Source organism: Oppia nitens, unplaced genomic scaffold (assembly GCF_028296485.1).
Source record: "Oppia nitens isolate AA-2021 unplaced genomic scaffold, nextdenovo-longstitch-racon4-pilon3 scaffold1_pilon_pilon_pilon, whole genome shotgun sequence".
Taxonomy (NCBI): Eukaryota; Metazoa; Arthropoda; class Arachnida; order Sarcoptiformes; family Oppiidae; genus Oppia; species Oppia nitens.
The window spans coordinates 11734720-11753025 of NW_026533199.1; the positions used below are offsets into that span (position 1 = coordinate 11734720).

At 24.2% G+C, this 18306-nt stretch overlaps 3 protein-coding genes across 3 annotated transcripts; all 3 read left to right on the forward strand.

The window, feature by feature from the left end:
- The first annotated feature begins 4551 nt into the window (after window positions 1–4551).
- On the forward strand, window positions 4552–6528 carry LOC128951922 (uncharacterized). The gene is made up of 2 exons (XM_054297228.1): window positions 4552–4568; window positions 5452–6528. The coding sequence occupies exon 2, from the start codon at window positions 5454–5456 to the stop codon at window positions 6510–6512; it is 1059 nt and encodes a 352-aa protein (XP_054153203.1). The 5' UTR covers window positions 4552–4568; window positions 5452–5453; the 3' UTR covers window positions 6513–6528.
- A 2629-nt stretch (window positions 6529–9157) lies between these two features.
- Window positions 9158–10874, forward strand: LOC128951506 (uncharacterized). Its single transcript, XM_054296753.1, has 2 exons — window positions 9158–9177; window positions 9586–10874. The coding sequence occupies exon 2, from the start codon at window positions 9606–9608 to the stop codon at window positions 10872–10874; it is 1269 nt and encodes a 422-aa protein (XP_054152728.1). The 5' UTR covers window positions 9158–9177; window positions 9586–9605.
- A 3782-nt stretch (window positions 10875–14656) lies between these two features.
- On the forward strand, window positions 14657–17876 carry LOC128951507 (dynamin-1-like). The gene is made up of 7 exons (XM_054296754.1): window positions 14657–14942; window positions 15053–15355; window positions 15859–16569; window positions 16657–16762; window positions 16858–16989; window positions 17128–17358; window positions 17628–17876. The coding sequence occupies exons 1-7, from the start codon at window positions 14657–14659 to the stop codon at window positions 17842–17844; spliced, it is 1986 nt and encodes a 661-aa protein (XP_054152729.1). The 3' UTR covers window positions 17845–17876.
- The last annotated feature ends 430 nt before the right edge of the window (window positions 17877–18306 follow it).

An 18306-nucleotide genomic window follows, 5' to 3' on the forward strand; every position in this document is an offset into this window, starting at 1 on the left:
ATATATATATATATATATATATATATATATATATATATATATATAGATTGAAAGTGAAATAATTATACGGAAATATTACTCAGATATTCAGACAAACCTATCATATGACTGTCCCATAGTTTATTTTATTGATTATTATGTACCGTATATTATATATTAATTAATTATTTTTGATTATGTTGTTGTTGTCTGTGATTTGTATATATATACGAAAAAAATTAGTGTTTAAATAATGTAAAATATTTAATATATATTATAAATTAGTTAGCAAATGATTACAATTGATACATGAGTTTTGTATTTTATTTAGTATTTAGTAAACCATGTGTTTGTTGCCAATTGAGACTGATTGATGATAGTCTACAAATGATAGTCTACAATGGACAGTAAATAATATTAAACTACTAGTGCAATAAAAAGGTAGTGCAATATGCTGGTCTACAATAGGGAAGGGTGGGTCCGACCCGACCCATCATAACTACCATTCATTAGGATTCTACAAAACTTTTGACCAATTATTTCTAGTATTTTTGTTATTTTTAAATAAAAAAAATAAAAAGATGCAAATAATTTCAATAAGTATTATCATAAAAATAATTTGATGCAACAAATTTTTGTTTTGTTTGATTTGATTTTTAAATTTTTAGATAGTAATAACTTAAGGATAAATTGTAAATTAATTAATTAACTACAAGTATGACTATAATATGAAGTAAAGTATTTTTTTAAATATTAAAAGTTGTAAACTATACTTAAACTTCAATTTATTATTTATAGAATTGAGACATAATTTATTCATTAAAAATTCAAACATTTTAAACAATTCAAAATTAACTAATATTGAGACAGTTATTTTGCACTTAATATATATATTGATTAAAATTGTATATTAATATAACTAATCTAACAGATATTTTGATAATAATTTTTAAAAATTTACTTATAAGTATAATTAAACTCATACTTAATCATTTAAAATGTACTAGTTTATTTTTGTAATCTAATTTTATAAACTAATTGGCTGATCACTGATATAGAGTTTATTATAGTTGAAAATAAATGCTTTAATATATATTAAAGTTAAGTTTTTTTTTAATTTTTATATCAACTAAATAAGTCAAAAAAAATTATTATTGATTAATATATACATTACTTATGGAGTTATGGAGTGGTAGTCAACTGTTTTAGGTATACTACTGCGGCTGAATCGTTACGTCAAACGGCTGATCCACCGGTTGTACACCATTTTGTATACTATAAGTGTATAACTGGTTATATGCTGTACCAAAACACAGTCGTATAGTCGACTGTCCGGTTGATAATTGTGTCAATCAATACAATCTGGACAATTTGGTCCATATGGATGATATGCATACTCTGATACTGCCCAGTTGTTTATCTACTGCCAGTACAACTGTGGACTGGGAGGCAATCCACTAGCACTGGCCAATCATATTTGTCCGCTGGCACCGGCCGACGACATTGGTCATACATACAGGTCGACTGAAGTGCAACGGCTTCGCAGTAATTATCAATTTTATACAAACCAAATACAACTCATGGAGAGTGAGCTCCGGGATCTGATCAGAAACTATGTCATCAAAAGCTATGAATATCATCAGCTAATGCTGGAAAACAGAGCCATACGTTTCAATCAAAATCAATTAGTGATTCATCAGTCGGACACAATGAGACAACAAGCCGGGGCCTATCGCAAGCATTTGAAACAATTGGCCAAACAGTCGGATATGAGACAACAGGAGCTGAAGTCAAGATCGATGAACTAACTGTACAAAAGTCACAATTGATAGACGAGTTTCGTTTGGTATTGAATAGTGATAACCAATTGTTGCCAATTGATGTCCAACCGGCTACTTGTCTACTAAATAGTTTTGAGGACAGTAGTCCCGATTACAATGTCGATATTCAACAAATATTTGCCGCTAATAACCACATCCACCAAAATAATTATTATAATAATATTGATAATAATAATAATAATACTAATAATAATCAAATTTTAGTGCCAAACACTGCCAATGATATTCTGGTTAACAATACTGACGGGTTGTCCGACCCGTCAGAACTGCCATTCTTCGAGTTTCTTCAAAGATTTGCCAATTATTTCTAGTTTTTTATTTTTGAATTGTAAAACAAATTATTATAAAATTATTATAATTATATAACAAACCGTAATTAGCTTTATGTAAATAATTAAATTAAATTATAAATTAATAGATTAATTAAAACAAAAAATATATACATATAATCATAATTTTGAAAAAATTGTACAAATTATCATAAAATGTCATAAAATAATATATCAAATGTTTTTTTCGTATTAAACAATATCTCATTTGTTGTAATATTATTTTTTTAATTTACAAATTTTTAAGTAAAATTAATTATTATAAATTATATTTTATAAGTATATGTATATTTTTTATTAATAATTTTTCTTTATTACTCTTAAATATAATATTTTATAAAATCATATATATATATATATAAATATATATATAGCGATTCCTTCAAACTTTATTAGACACCCATACAGTACAATGCATTGGTATTATATGTAATTATCGAATGTTTATTTTAATGCATTGTATATACTATGGGTGTCTAATAAAGTTTGAAGGAATCGGTATATAAATGTATAAGTAAATATAAGTGTATATATATATATATGTGTGACTGTGTGTTTGTGTTATTGGTGTCCGAAAATGATACTATTACTCAGTCTACGACTGTCCCAAAAATAATAATATATTTTATTATTATAAAATTTATAAAACTTTTTATGATATGATACATAACCTAACCTAACCTATTATAATATAACCTAATATAATTTTAAAAAAATGATGCCTAAGATATGTCTATCAGTATGACTGTCGCATAGTTTATTTTATTTATTAGTATGTACCGTATTTTATGTATTAATTAATTAATTTTTTTGATTTTGTTGTTGGTGTCTGTGATTGTTGTATGTATACGAAAAAAATTAGTGCTTAAATAATGAAAATATTTAATATATATTATAAATTAGTTAGTAAATGATTACAATTGATACATGAGTTTTGTATTTTATTTAGTATTTAGTAAACCATGTGTTTGTTGCTAATTGATGGCCAATTAAGTTGATTGATGATAGACAACAATTAATAGTCTACAATGGACAGTAAATAATATCAAACTACTAGTGCCATAAAAATAAGCCAATGATATGCTGGTCAACAATAGGGACGGGTGGGTCCGGTCCGATCCGACCCATCATGACTACCATTCATTAGGATTCTACAAAACTTTTGGTCAATTATTTCTAGTATTTTATTTAGTATTTAGTAATCCATGTGTTTGTTGGCCCATTGATAGCCAATTGAAACTGATTTAGTGATAGTCGACAATAGATAGTAAATAATATCAAACTACTAGTGCCATAAAAAAGCCGATGATATGCTGGTCAACAATAGGGACGGGTGGGTCCGATCCGATCCGACCCATCATGACTACCATTCATTAGGATTTTACAAAACTTTTGGCCAATTATTTCTAGTATTTTATTTTATTTAAAAAAATTTTTAAAATGAAAAGATGAATAATTCGATGAAAGTTAAAAAGTTTGTAAAGTTATTTATTTTGATGCAACAAATTTTTGTTTGATTTTAATTTTATTTTTTTAATTTTTAGATACTAATAATTTTTTTTGAGATAAAAATTAACTCAACTATAAATTGTAAATTAAACTTTGAAACCGTTATTTCGAAAATTGAAAACTAAAGGTATGACTACAAGTATGACTATAATATAGAGTAAAGTATTTTTTTAACATTAAAAGTTAAAAACTATACTTAAACCTTCAATTTTAGAATAATTTATATTCAATAGAATTGAGACATAATTTATTTTTAAAAATTATAAATTCAAACATTTTAAACCATTGAAAATTAACTATAATATTGAGACAGTTATTTTCCACTTAATATATATTTATTTATTAAAATTGTATACTAATATAATATAACTAATTTAACAATGTACTAGTCCAAATGTATAATCTAATTTTACAGTATATAATTGGCATCACTGATATAGAGTTTATTATAATTGAAAATAAATGCTTTAATTTTAAATGTTTTTAATATATTTATACAAAATAGTTCACACACTATATAGTAATTAATTAAAATATGACAAATAATCATTTTGTTGATTAAGAAACTTCACATATTTAACAATATTGTTGTTTATTATTATTATTTATTATTAATAATTATTACTAATAATTTTCATAATAATGTATTTAATGCTAATTGAATATATATATAATGGAAAAAAATTATTATCTTTTTCTAAAAGTTTTTAACAAGAAAAATATATTTAGTAGTAAAATTTATCTAAAAATGTAAATAACTATAAAAAAAATAATATTATGTTTATATTATAGTTAAGTTAATGTTAAATCAACGACACATCAAACCTATTAATTGAATGTAGACTATAAATACTATAATATACTTTATTATAATTAATAACATTTTGGATTTTGGAAATACTATTTCAAGGTATTATCAATACTTATATCTATATTTAAAATATTTTATAATTTAATTAATTAGTTAATAATTATGATTTTTAAATAATAAAGTTATTAATATTTAGTAATGGTTTCTAACCAAATAGATTTTTACTTTCATAACGATATATTACTGTTAAATTGCAACCAAAAAAATTTCCATTAATTAATTTTCAATTTAATATTAAATATATATAATATAATATTTTCTTGTTGTTATATAGTTTATAAATAACTATAAAAAAATAATGATATTATGTTTATATTATAGTTAATTTATATTCAATGAAACATAAGTAAAACGTGTCAATTGAATTTGATTTACAAATACTATAATATACTTTATTAATAACGTTTTGGATTTTTTTTGAATTACTATTTTAAGGTATTCTCAATACTTATATATATATATTTAAAATATTTTATAATTTAATTAATTAGCTAATAATTTTAATAAATAAATTGAATAATTATCAAACTTAGATCGTATACTGTATATTATATACAGTATTATTATTAATGATAACACCAATATAATAGTGCGCTATTTTTTATTTTACTGTTAAATTGCAACCAAAAAATGTCGAGTAATGAATATATATAATATAATATTTTCTTGTTGATATATAATTTGTAAATAACTATTAAAAAATAATAATAATATCTTTATATTATAGTTAAGTTAATATTAAATTAACCTCTCAATTGAATATAGACTACGAAAACTATAATAAAATTTATTAATAACCTTTTTGGATTTTTTTTTTGAAATACTATTTTAAGGTACTTTCAGTACTTATATAAATATATGATTAAAATATTTAATTAGTTAATAATTATGATTTTTAAATAATAAAATTATTAATACCTAGAAATGGCTTCAAACCTAATGGATTTCTACATTCATAACGATATATATTCGCATCCATATCACGTCAATCCTGTTATTGGGGACTATTTTATTGGACAAACGGGAAGATTTCATCAAAACAACCCGGAGATGTTTATTGTACGACAATCGCCGATATTGCCGCCGACCGATATCAGTTGGTTGCCGCCGCAACTATTGCAACAACCGGGAAACAATGTCCACCAGTACTGTATAGTACCGATACCGGCCATTGCCTACGACCAGATAAAGTGCTGGATATGTTATGGAGTGGTAGTCAACGGTTTTAGGTGTACTACTGAGGCTGAATCGTTTGGTCAAACGGCTGATCCACTGGTTGTACCGCATTTTGTATGCTATAAATGTATAACTGGTTATATGATGTGCCATCAAAGTCGTATAGTCGACTGTCCGGTTGATAATTGCATCAATCAATTCAATCTGGACAATTTGGTATATATGGATGCTATACATACTCAGATGACTGCCCAATTGTTTATGTACTGCGAGTGCAACTGTGGAATGGGGGGCAATCCACTAGCACTGGCCAATCATATTTGTCCGCTGGCACCCGACGACGATATTGGCCATACCTACAGGTCGACAGAGTTGCAACGTCTTAGGCAGCATAATCAATTTTATGTCAATCAAATACAGCTCATGGAAGGTGAGCTCCGGGACCTTATACGTAACTATGACACAAAACGCTATGAATACCATGAGCTGATAGTCGAAAACACAGCCATCCGACAAATTCATAGTCGACTACAGTCACTGATGGCTGATATATTAAGTGAGCTCAGGGATGAGTACCGACAGCTAATGGACAGTAAGGAGTTAGTCGAGAACGAGCTCAGGCACGTACTCCACAGTTATAATGTCAAACGCCAGGCATATCATGATCTCCAACAACAGAATCGATGGCTTATTCAATATAATTGGACAGTTATACAACAAAACACTCACTTTAACCGACAGATTAGTCAACTGGAACTACAGGTGCTGTCATTACAAGAACAGTTGGATCGTATGAATTTGGTATAATATGTTTGGAACTTATCCGGTTAAGTATATATATATGATTATTAATTATTAAATATTATGCAATACAGCAAAATAAAATTAATTAATTAATTAAAAAAAATTGATATAATATATGTGTGACTAGAGAAGAGCAAATATATTATATATATATTATAGATATAATATTATACTATACAGTATAGTGCATTACTATACAAATGTGATACCTATATATAAAATAATTATAATTATTTAATAATAATTAATTTAGTAAAATTGTATTTATCATTATATTATATATAATTTATATTAATTAAACTACAGTATGATATATATTATATATCATACTGTAGTTTAATTAATTAATTTTTTACTTTAATTAATAGTTAAAATATTAAAATAATAATATTTACGGTAATGTATTGTTATATAATAGCAATATCGAGATAACAAAATTAAAATGGGAATCCCATAGATAGAAATTTCTTTTAGAAACTTTCTAGAAATTTCTCTTTTTTGCCAACACTATGTGTGACTAAAATCATAAAATATATTATTAATAATTTAATCTAATTAGTCACAAAAAAGACAAATTTGATAATTTATGAAACTTTATTTTAAAAAAAAATATTAGTTATGACTATTTTGACTTTTTGTGACTATTTTGACTTTTATTTGACAATTTTCTTATTTTATGATAATTTGACAATTTTATAATTTATATTATACTAATAATAGACTAAATGACAAATATTATTTAATATATTTAATTTTTATACTAATTTATTATGTATTATGTATGTCAAGTGTTTAAATGCAATTCAGAAAAAACTAACAAAAAAAATGGAAATAATATAAGAAAAATAAAAATTATTAAAAACATAATAGCTTAAAAAGTACATAAAAATGATATATACTTTATTAGTTAAAAATAGGTCATAATTAATTTAAATGAAAATTTAAAAATAATTTAATATAATTAAATAATTATTAATATCTTATTAATATATGAGATTTTGTTATCGATAAATATATCCAAAAATTTATATATTTGTATTTATTTTTGTATTTGTATTTTTAATTTAATGTATACATTATTTTATTTGTTTATACTTATTGTTATATTTAAAAACCTTAAATATTCTATTAAGTAATTTTAAAATTTTTATTATAAATTAATAATTTTTTTTATTTATTAAATAAAAAAATAAATCTAATTTAAAATTAATAAGATATTTTTGTAATATGATTAAATATTAATTTAGACAAACTATTTAGTTTAACAAAAAAATTGTTACATATATATATATTATAAGAAAAGTAATATACAGTATATATATATTAAATATGAAATTTTTATTTTTAAAAATGGTTACAAACTATATAAAAATATCTAATTGTTTTATACATTATATGCTTATTAATTTAACATTAATAATGATTATTAAATTTTGTATTAATTTTTTTTAAAAATTATAAAAATTAATGTTTAATAATAATGTTATTAATATAAGAAAATGTTATTAGTAAACATTAATTTTGATTAAACAATAAGTTTATAAATTAATTTGTATTTTCACTGTAATTTTGTTTTAATTTTTCTATTATTATTTAATCTTATATTATATTTATTATTATATTTAATATTATTTAAATTAAGTTTTGTTGTATCATAAAACTTATTGTCATAGATTATTGACTAATTAATCTAAAAATTTTTAAATGTTAAAAAACATTTACAAAATAAATCGATATAAATAAAAAAATAAACTAACTATTGTTTTACTTTTAGTTTGAATATTGTTGATTAAGTTTAATATTGATTGAATTAAATTAAATAATTGTATCGAATTATTAATATCATTAATAAAATTTAAAAAAATATATGTATTATTTTTATTTAAAAAAACGTAAATATTACTTATTTATGATATAATACAGTATTTGTAGTTTAAATTCAAAATACATACATACATGTGTTTTTTAATACATACACAACTATATAATTGACTAATAGAAAAATAGCATTACGAAATGCCTTGTATTAAATATTATAGACTTGTTTGTTAAACATATATACTTTAAACACACACACATATATACATACACACACATACATAAGCACACATATATACACACATATATATATACACATACACACATATATATACACACATACACACAAATATATACAGTGTATTACACACACAAACAAACAATAATAACAATGCTATTTTGTTTGTTTGTATTTAGAAAAAATAAATAAATAAACTTATTTCAATTTGCCAAAATTTAGCTAGTTAATTTAATATACAGTATCATATAAAGTGTATATTCTATACAGTACATACTGTACTGTACCGTATATAATGTACATTATTTTTGTATACTACTGTACAGTAAATATATTGTATTAAGTAGCCATATTAAAATGCGATTAAATATTTGATATAACACTGATTTAAAAAACATTAATAAAAAATATAAAAAACAAAAATAAATAACAAACTGTATAATTGACATTTTTATTTATTTACATTATACTAAATGATTATTATTTTTTATTAATATATTATCGTAACTATTATTTAATATTACAGTTTGATTAAATGATTACTGTTTATTATTATTAATAATAATTATTATTTGTTTGATTAATTATTTTTTTTAACATCGACTTTATTATGTAAGTACTGGTATTATTGATAATAATTTATAGATATTAATCTATATTTGCACTTTATATATATATATGACATTAATTATCATTACAATTATCATTATAATTAATTTTTCCACTTATTAACTATAGTGGTTAACTATAGTTATTTATTTTATTAACAATCAAATTAACTAATAATAATAATAGACATTTAATAACTGTATTTATCTATTTGTTTAATTTAACAATATTAATGTAAATTAAATACAAATTAATTTAATAGTTAATTTAGCATGCATGTTTTTAGTTAATTTTACTATCTCTCTCTCTCTCTCTCTCTCTCTCTCTCTCTCTCTCTCTCTCTCTAATTAATTATTAATTAATAAAAAATAAAAAATAAAATTAACCTTGTGCATACATATTATAATATAGCTGTTTGTGTCACTAAAAAAATGGATCGTCCAACTAACCTAACTGACCCCAATGTTTGGTTAGCCAGTATGACCAACAAGTATCGATCAAATCCGAACTTTTGGAGTACACTACCCGACAGTCTATATCGGTCACTATGCGGTGGCAGCGGTGGCGGCACCGTTGACCATAATAATACTGATAACGGTGATACTACTGATAGTAGCTCTAGTAGCTGCTGTACGGGAACAGGTGGTCGACTAACAGGACGGCTGCGGCATACTTCCAGATCAATATCATTGGCATCATCGACATCGACAACAACATCATCGTCAAGCATCATAACAAACAATACGACCGCTGATAACGGTAGTGATGTTGACAATTTATATGATGGACAGCACTCGGATTACATGGAAACGGTAGGCCAACAGGATGTCGGCGATATACGCTGTTACATATGTACCGACTATCTGGTCGATCCGGTTCGCTGTACCAATTCGGTCGATAGTCACGCTGAGCCGATTGAAGATTTTTACGGGTCCTATGGCTCAGACACCTATCACGCTGCCTGCTATCAGTGTGTAGTCAATCAATTTTATGAGCACCTGGTCCGGGATCGTTATCTGCCACTGGACCTGGATTGTTGGTGTCGGGAGAAAAAATTCTACATCAACAATCTGGTACCCATTAATCTAAAATGGACCCGAGCACTCAATCCCGTATATGTAGTCGAGTGTACCAACCAGTGTGGTCTAATGGGTTCGCTGATAGCCATGAGCCGACATGTGTGTCCTAATCTTTCGGCTAATAATCATCATATTGTTGGCCGATTGTTTAGTATGAGTGCCGATTGTGATGGTGCCGGTGCTGGTGCTGGTGGACAGTTGGCCGAATTGATACTTGAAAAACAAAAACAACAATTGGAAATCGATAGACTTAAAAACCAGATTGACCACAAACAACAATTGATACAGGAGCAATCGGATGAAATTAGACAATTAAAATTGTTACATATAGTCTATGCACTGGGTCAGTTATATAATAATCATATGGACATTGATGATGCAGATGCAGGTGCAGCTGCTGCTGCTAATGATGGTGATAGTAGTAATGATAGCAACAATACTGTTAAAGTAATTGATAATATATGGCTTATAGATGATGATGATGATGGGGATGATAATACCAATAATGATGCCATCATTAATAATAATAATAATAATACAATTGCCGATAATTTTGGTGATCATATATTTTTCGAGTTTGTTGACCACGAATATCGTGACGATATGGAAGATAATCTATAGAAACAAAAATTATCAAAAAAAAAACAAAAATTAATTAATTAATTATTATTATTGTTGTTATTATTTTTTGATTAGAAAAACTAAATTCAAACATATGGCACATGTACTAGAGGGGGGGGTCGCCCAGTGATTTACTAAATAATAATAAGATGATGATGCGACATATATGCTACCCCCTGCATATATATATATATATATATACAATAGGATAAATCACCCCCACCCAGAAAAAATAGGTGTGTGTGTGTGTACTCTCAATCAATACATTCAATACATACCGGTTAAAGAAACAGTAGTTTCAATGGTTATACTTGAGGTCAAATAAAAATATTATTTGAAATATTCAGAAAAATTTCATTAATAAAAAAACTGATTCAAAATAAAACAACAACTAATATAATATCAAAAATATCAATACATATTATAAAATTATATATATAATTATTATAACTAATTAACTAACCCGTTATATATGATATATTTTTATATTATATAGACTTTTTTATTATATTCAAATATATATATATATATATATATATATAACTAATTGTGAAAAACAATATATTAAATATATTGTATAATGATATTTTAATGAATATTATTTTTTTTAAAAAACAAATTTTTATATAATTGAAACTTTATGTTAACATATTTTAATTTTTTTTAAATTATTTTTTTTATATTCTAATTTTATTATCAATTTAATTATTTTATCTATATAATATAATTAATTAAAGATAAATAAAATTATTATTTTAACTAATTTAAATATTTTTTTAAATACTTAACTACAGGTAATTTTCAATTATTATAATATATATAAATGCGGGTATTATATGGTTTTGAATATTCACTTAAAATCAATTATACAGTATATATTAAAATAATAATTTGAAATATAAAATACACTTGAATTACAGTTTTAAAAAATTAACTTATAATATATAATAGATTCTACATATTTAATAAATGATTATCAAAAAATCATTTTATTGAAAATAATAATAATGCAATATAGATATTATTAATATTATCGGTAATTAATTAATTATAAACTTATTGCAGTATATTTTGAAATTATTACATTATTTTCTTAATATATAATAATAATTATTATTATTGTTATTATCTATCAAAGATAGCATTGCATTATTGTTTTTTAATACATATTTTTATATTCACTGGTCATAGTTAACATATGTTAAATTATATATACAGTATATAAATATATGTACGGTTGCCATATCAGACATAATGTGCCGGACAGTCATGAATTTAAGCAAATTTTTGTATGAGTGTCCGGCAATAATGTTCAGCCATTAGACCATACATTGTTAGTAAATGAAATTAAAAATAATTTTTAAATAATAAAATATTTTCAAGTTTTTATTTAATATAATAATTACTTTATTATATATATATATGTTTTGTTTGATTGTAGTTATCAGTAACCGTCACATCAAAAAACATTGACTCTCAAGTAAGTCAGTCATACAAAATACAGTATAATATTATTTATATTGATTATTGTCTAACATTTAATCTTTATTGATGTATATATAAGGGTTAATGATTTAATTTTTTCTCTGTCTAAATAAATATTTATTTAATTATATATGTAATTCATTAACTATACGGTACACTTGATATATATATATATACTAAATTACAATTAGTATTATAATTAAAACATATGTATAAGTACTAATAAATTAAGTTTTAGTAGTAAATTAATAAAGTATTTATAGTATTTATATAGATGATAGATAATAATTTTATCAAAATAAATATAATAATTAATTAGTTAATAATAAACAGATAAATAACATTTTTTTTATAAATATAATATAAACTTAAATATATATTTTATTGACCTGTCAATATTGGTTCAATATTTTTATCACAATTTGACCATGGAGATTTTAATATTCCCGTATTGTAATGTACCAATGTTGGCAACTATACATAACTTTATATACCAGTATATATATATATTATAAAATTTATAATATATATATATATAATATTGATTGCAACTATTTAAAAGTAATCCATGTAATATAATATCATTTAGTAAACTTTGTACAGGAACTATAATTATAATAATAATAATAATTAGACACATAATATACCGGTATATTATTACTATTAATAATAATAATAATACTATTGTAATATTGTAAAGTCGCTATAAGCGATTATCTATTTTAGACATAATAATCAACTATATATAATGAAAAACTATTACACTATTACTAATTTAATAAAATAAAATTTTAATCATTGATAATAAATTATATATAAAATATGTAATATATATATATTAATACATTTCTATGATATCTCCGGTAGTTATATATACTGCAGGGTTAAGTAAGGGGGGGGTAGGGGGGGTAAGGCCAAAATACCCCCCCTAAGATCGAGAAATTGGGATTTTACCCCCCCCAGACTTTTTGACCAAATGGGAAAAATTGTCGCTTAAAAACGAGGAGAAATGACCCCCCTAAAATTTCGGCGCCGAAGGCGCCGAAAATTTTTTTGAGATTTATAAAAATTTTAATTTTAGTTAATACTATTTTAGTAAGTGTTTTTATGTTTTTAAAATTTATATGAATCTAATTATTGATTAAAAATAAGTAAAAAAGTTAAAATAACGTTAAAACTCATCAAAAAATAACATAATTTTACTTAAAATATTAAACTAAAAAGTTAAAAAATACCAATTTGTTGAAAAGAATAATCATATTACAATATAAATAGAAGTTTGAGATAGTTTAAGAAGTTAATAAAACAATAAATACTTATATTACAAGGTTTTTATTAATAATTTTTAAAATTTTAACTAAAAAATTTAAAATATTTTTAATTTTATAATTAGTATTCAATCAGTATTTACATAAAAATAACATTAAAAAATAAAAATATATATCTATAAACTATAAGCATTAAGTATTATTTAAAAAATTATTTTAAAAGTTAAAAATTGCTAAAATACTAAAAAACTCAGTGTATCATTAATGCCTTTATCACCTATTTTTAAGTATTTAATACATTATTATTTTATTTTTTGCTAAAATTAAGTTTTTATTAATTTTTTATATTTATTTTTGCTAAAATTTAAGTTTTTTTTGTATTTTTGTTAAATTTTAAGTTTTTTTAGTATTTTTGTAAATTTTACCTATTTTCCTGGGAATTTATACGGGAACTTATGGGAATTTTATCGAATTTACATGGGAATATTCGGGAATTTAAGGGAATATTAGGGAATTTTCTCTGGACCCCCCCCCTTGATTTTGGATTTTTGAAAAAATTGCCGTTTAAAAATGCAATAAAAATCTTACCCCACCCAATACCCCCCCAAGATTTTTCGAGAATTTTGTAAATTTTACCCCGGTCTACCCCCCCCCCCCTAAAATCCAAAACCTTGCTTAACCCTGATATACTGATATATAATATATCATATATATATATAGTAATTAAAATACTAATATTTCACAATTTTATATACAATTGTGTTAATTGCTTAGAGATATTTTATTTAACTGATATATACTATATAATTAAAATTGCAATCATTTAGTCTGATATATAAATAGAGTGACTTAAAAAAATATATTTTATTAAATCAGTTATAAACTATTAATGTGTTTATCAGTTAACTAATTAATAAGTTATAGTATTAGACATTATTTAATTATATTTATAATATAATAATTTGAGTATATTTTAAAACAAATATTAATTAGTGTCAATAAAAGTGTGAAATAATAATAATAATAATAATGTCTTATAGTAAACCAGTTAATAATAAAACAAATAATAATAATAACAATTTGGTGGGAAATTTGATACATATTGTCAATGACCTACAGGACAAACTCAATCCGTTGGGCGTCAAAAGTCTATCACTAGATTTACCGCAAATTGTGGTCATCGGTGGCCAGTCGTCGGGTAAGTCAAGTGTATTGGAAAATATTGTTGGCCAAGATTTTCTGCCCCGTGGTTCCGGTATTGTCACCCGACGGCCATTGGTTTTACAGTTAATTAAAAATAATAGTTCAGATGAAGGTATGTATTAATAAATGGGGAAAAAATGTTTAGTTATTTTTTTTTGTTTTATAATTATTGTAAAAATTTTTCTTATAATAATAATAATAATTTTTTGTTTTTTATCATAGTTTACGGTATTTTCAGTCATCAGCCAAACAAACGGTACAATGAATTTCATAAGATCAGGGATGAGATTGTCAGAGACACCGATAAAGTGGTGTCCAGTAGTGTCGGTATATCCGATAAACCCATAAAATTGAAAATCTATTCACCAAAACTGTTGGACCTATCGCTGGTAGACTTACCAGGTATAGCACGGGTACCAGTAGGTGATCAGCCCCAGGATATTGAAAAGTTAACCAAAGACCTGTCACTCAAATATATTTCAAATGAAAACAGTTTGATTTTGGCGGTAACGGCAGCTAATCAGGGTATGTAGTGTTCATAAATTAATTATATACAGTATATCCATACTTAACATTAGATAATATCATAAGTTATTGAATTATACTGTATATTAAATACTGTATTCAATAATTGTATTGAATTTATATATACAGTATATTATATACTGTATATATATATATAGATTTGTTTAATTAAAAAATCTGATATTATATATTAGGTTACAAAAGTTAATATTTTTTATAAATAAAATTTTCTCATAACTTAATACATTAAACAAAAACATAACTATAGCTAATAAGTAATTATTAGGAAAAAAAGTATTACAAATAGTTAGATACAAATCAAAAATTATTATTTAACAAAAATATATTAAATGTATAATAATTATTAATATAAACAAAAATTTACAGTTAAATTACTAATAATTATACTGTAAATATATTGTTAATATTTTTTTTTAAAATAAATAATTATTATACAAATATTTATAAACCATTTTTTTTGTTGCTAACCCCGTTATCATCAGATTTGGCCGTATCGGACGCCCTAACACTGGCCCGACAAGTGGACCCGGAAGGTAACCGTACAATCGGTGTACTAACCAAACTGGATCTAACCGACGACAAGGCAATGGCCCGCCAGATACTGACCGGCAAACACCAGATAAACTTGAAACGCGGTTTCATTGGTGTCATCAATCGATCGCAGGCCGAAATAGACGACGACACCGACATCGATAGTGCACTGGAAAAGGAACGGCAGTTTTTCCGGCGCGAGGAACAGTTTCGCGATATGGCCGACCGTATGGGTATACCCTATTTGCATCAGGAACTACAGCGTGTACTCAAACGACACATTGCCCAACGCCTGCCGCCGCTGATGGATCAGTTTGATTCACGTGTACACGAAATCAACGAACAATTAGATCGGATGCAAACACCGATCGAAGATAAGGACAAATCGGAGATATTGTCGAAATCTATTAAACAATTTGAACGCGAGTTTGAGATAGTAGTCGGCGGTAAACGATGGGAAACTGTCAACAATAAGCTGAGTCGTGGTGTGAAAATCAATCGCCTAATGAACGATAAGTACGCGCGCGATATCGAGTCGCACGTGTATAACGAACAGGAGATGCGTCGGGATATTGTTGTTGCCATTGAAAATACTTTCGGTGCCCGAACCGGACTGTTTGTATCGGATCCGCCGTTTATACAGTGTGTGCGAACACAGATCGGTATGTTTTTTGAATTATATTTATTTATTTTTTGTTTGTTTATAATTAAATAATTATTTTTAATCTTAATTTTTTTGAAATTTATAGACCGATATACCCGTCCGTCAATCGATTGCGTCGAATGGGTTACCGAAGAGCTTAAACTGATTGTCAGAGACTGTCTGAACAAAATCGATAGATATCCACAAATGGCGTAAATTATTATAATTTTTTAATTAATTTTTAATTAATACTTTAATAAAATTATTGATATTTATTTTTATTTTTGAAAATACAAAAAAAAATTAGGTCAATATTTTTAGAGGAAACCCTGGATTTTATTTGCAAAGCTAATCGCGAGTGTAAAAACTATGTCCGGCATTTTATTGATGAGGAAAAAATTATGAATGTCAACAATGATGATTTTGTTCAAATGACCAGGTATATATAAAAAATTAATTAATTAATTTTATATAAAATAAATAATCATAATAAATAATTTATATATATATATATATATATTTGTTTTGTTGCTTGTTTTTTCACACATTAAATAAAAACTTTTTTTTTAAAAAAAAGATCCGATGTTTTAACATTGATATCGGTCCAGAAAACTAAACCGGGTCAAAATAATAATAATCAACAACAAACTACCATGGTTAACGGTAACAACAGTGCATATGTTGGTGATGGTGCCGACACCATCAGCGATCTGGGACTGGACCAGTGCTCAAACTATATGGACAGTCAGATCGATGAAGTCAAAAGCAAAGTTGATTCCTATATATTGATATTGAAGAAAACGTTCAAGTTAGTTTTTTTAATTTTATTATATATTAAAAAATTATTGATTTAATTTTTTTAATTGAAAATTATGTTAGTTTTTTTTGTAACTGGATAATTATTTTTTAAAAATATATAAATATATTCATAAAAAAATATTACAACATTTTAATATATAATTAGATTAAATATAATTTTCTATATTTTATTATTTATTCAATTTAGGATTTTTTTATGAAAATTATTTCACAAATAAATTTATGTTTTATTTTTATTTTTTAAAAATTATAAAATAGGGATCGTCTACCGAAAATTTGCATACTAGAGCTCATCGACCAGACTACTGATTTCATATCTACCCGACTGTCCGATCAAATACGTGATAAATACCAGACCATCGATGACATACTGGGCCGCGACGCCAATGAAGAGCTGAGACGCGATTTGGAGACACAACACAAACAATACAAAGAGGCCATCGATATCATCAATAAATGCCAACACACGGCATAAATCAATAAATTAATAAATTTGTAATTTTTTATAAAATTATTTTATATTTTTTCTTATAAATTATATCTAAAATTAATTGTTTATTTTTTTAAAAATTATTTATAAAAATTTTATTAAATGAATTATTTTACAATAGTGTATTGAGTTTGAAATATGAGATTAAACTAAATTGAAATATTAAAATTATTATTTTTATAAATTATAAACTTAATATTTGAAATAAAAATACTTAAAAATAAATTTTTATTTATTATTTAAATGTCTATAATTATCTAGTGTTTCAATTAATTTTACTTATAATTTAATAACTTTTTTTACTATAACTGTTTTATTTTAAATATTTACTTATTTATTACAGTTATCCTATTTTTTGTAATTTATATGTTTAAATAACTAAAATTATATAGTTTAATTGTATAATAATAATAATATTTAGATATTTGTTATTATTAATTATATATC

What these genes read in the sequence shown, in the direction of transcription:
- LOC128951922 (XM_054297228.1), top strand. Translation starts at nt 5,454, where the DNA reads ATGGCTTCAAACCTAATGGATTTCTACATTCATAACGATATATATTCG.
- LOC128951506 (XM_054296753.1), top strand. Translation starts at nt 9,606, where the DNA reads ATGGATCGTCCAACTAACCTAACTGACCCCAATGTTTGGTTAGCCAGT.
- LOC128951507 (XM_054296754.1), top strand. Translation starts at nt 14,657, where the DNA reads ATGTCTTATAGTAAACCAGTTAATAATAAAACAAATAATAATAATAAC. An exon ending in GGTAACGGCAGCTAATCAGG is followed by an intron (nt 15,356 to 15,858) that starts GTATGTAGTGTT and finishes CGTTATCATCAG; the next exon opens with ATTTGGCCGTATCGGACGCC. An exon ending in GATTTTGTTCAAATGACCAG is followed by an intron (nt 16,990 to 17,127) that starts GTATATATAAAA and finishes TTTAAAAAAAAG; the next exon opens with ATCCGATGTTTTAACATTGA.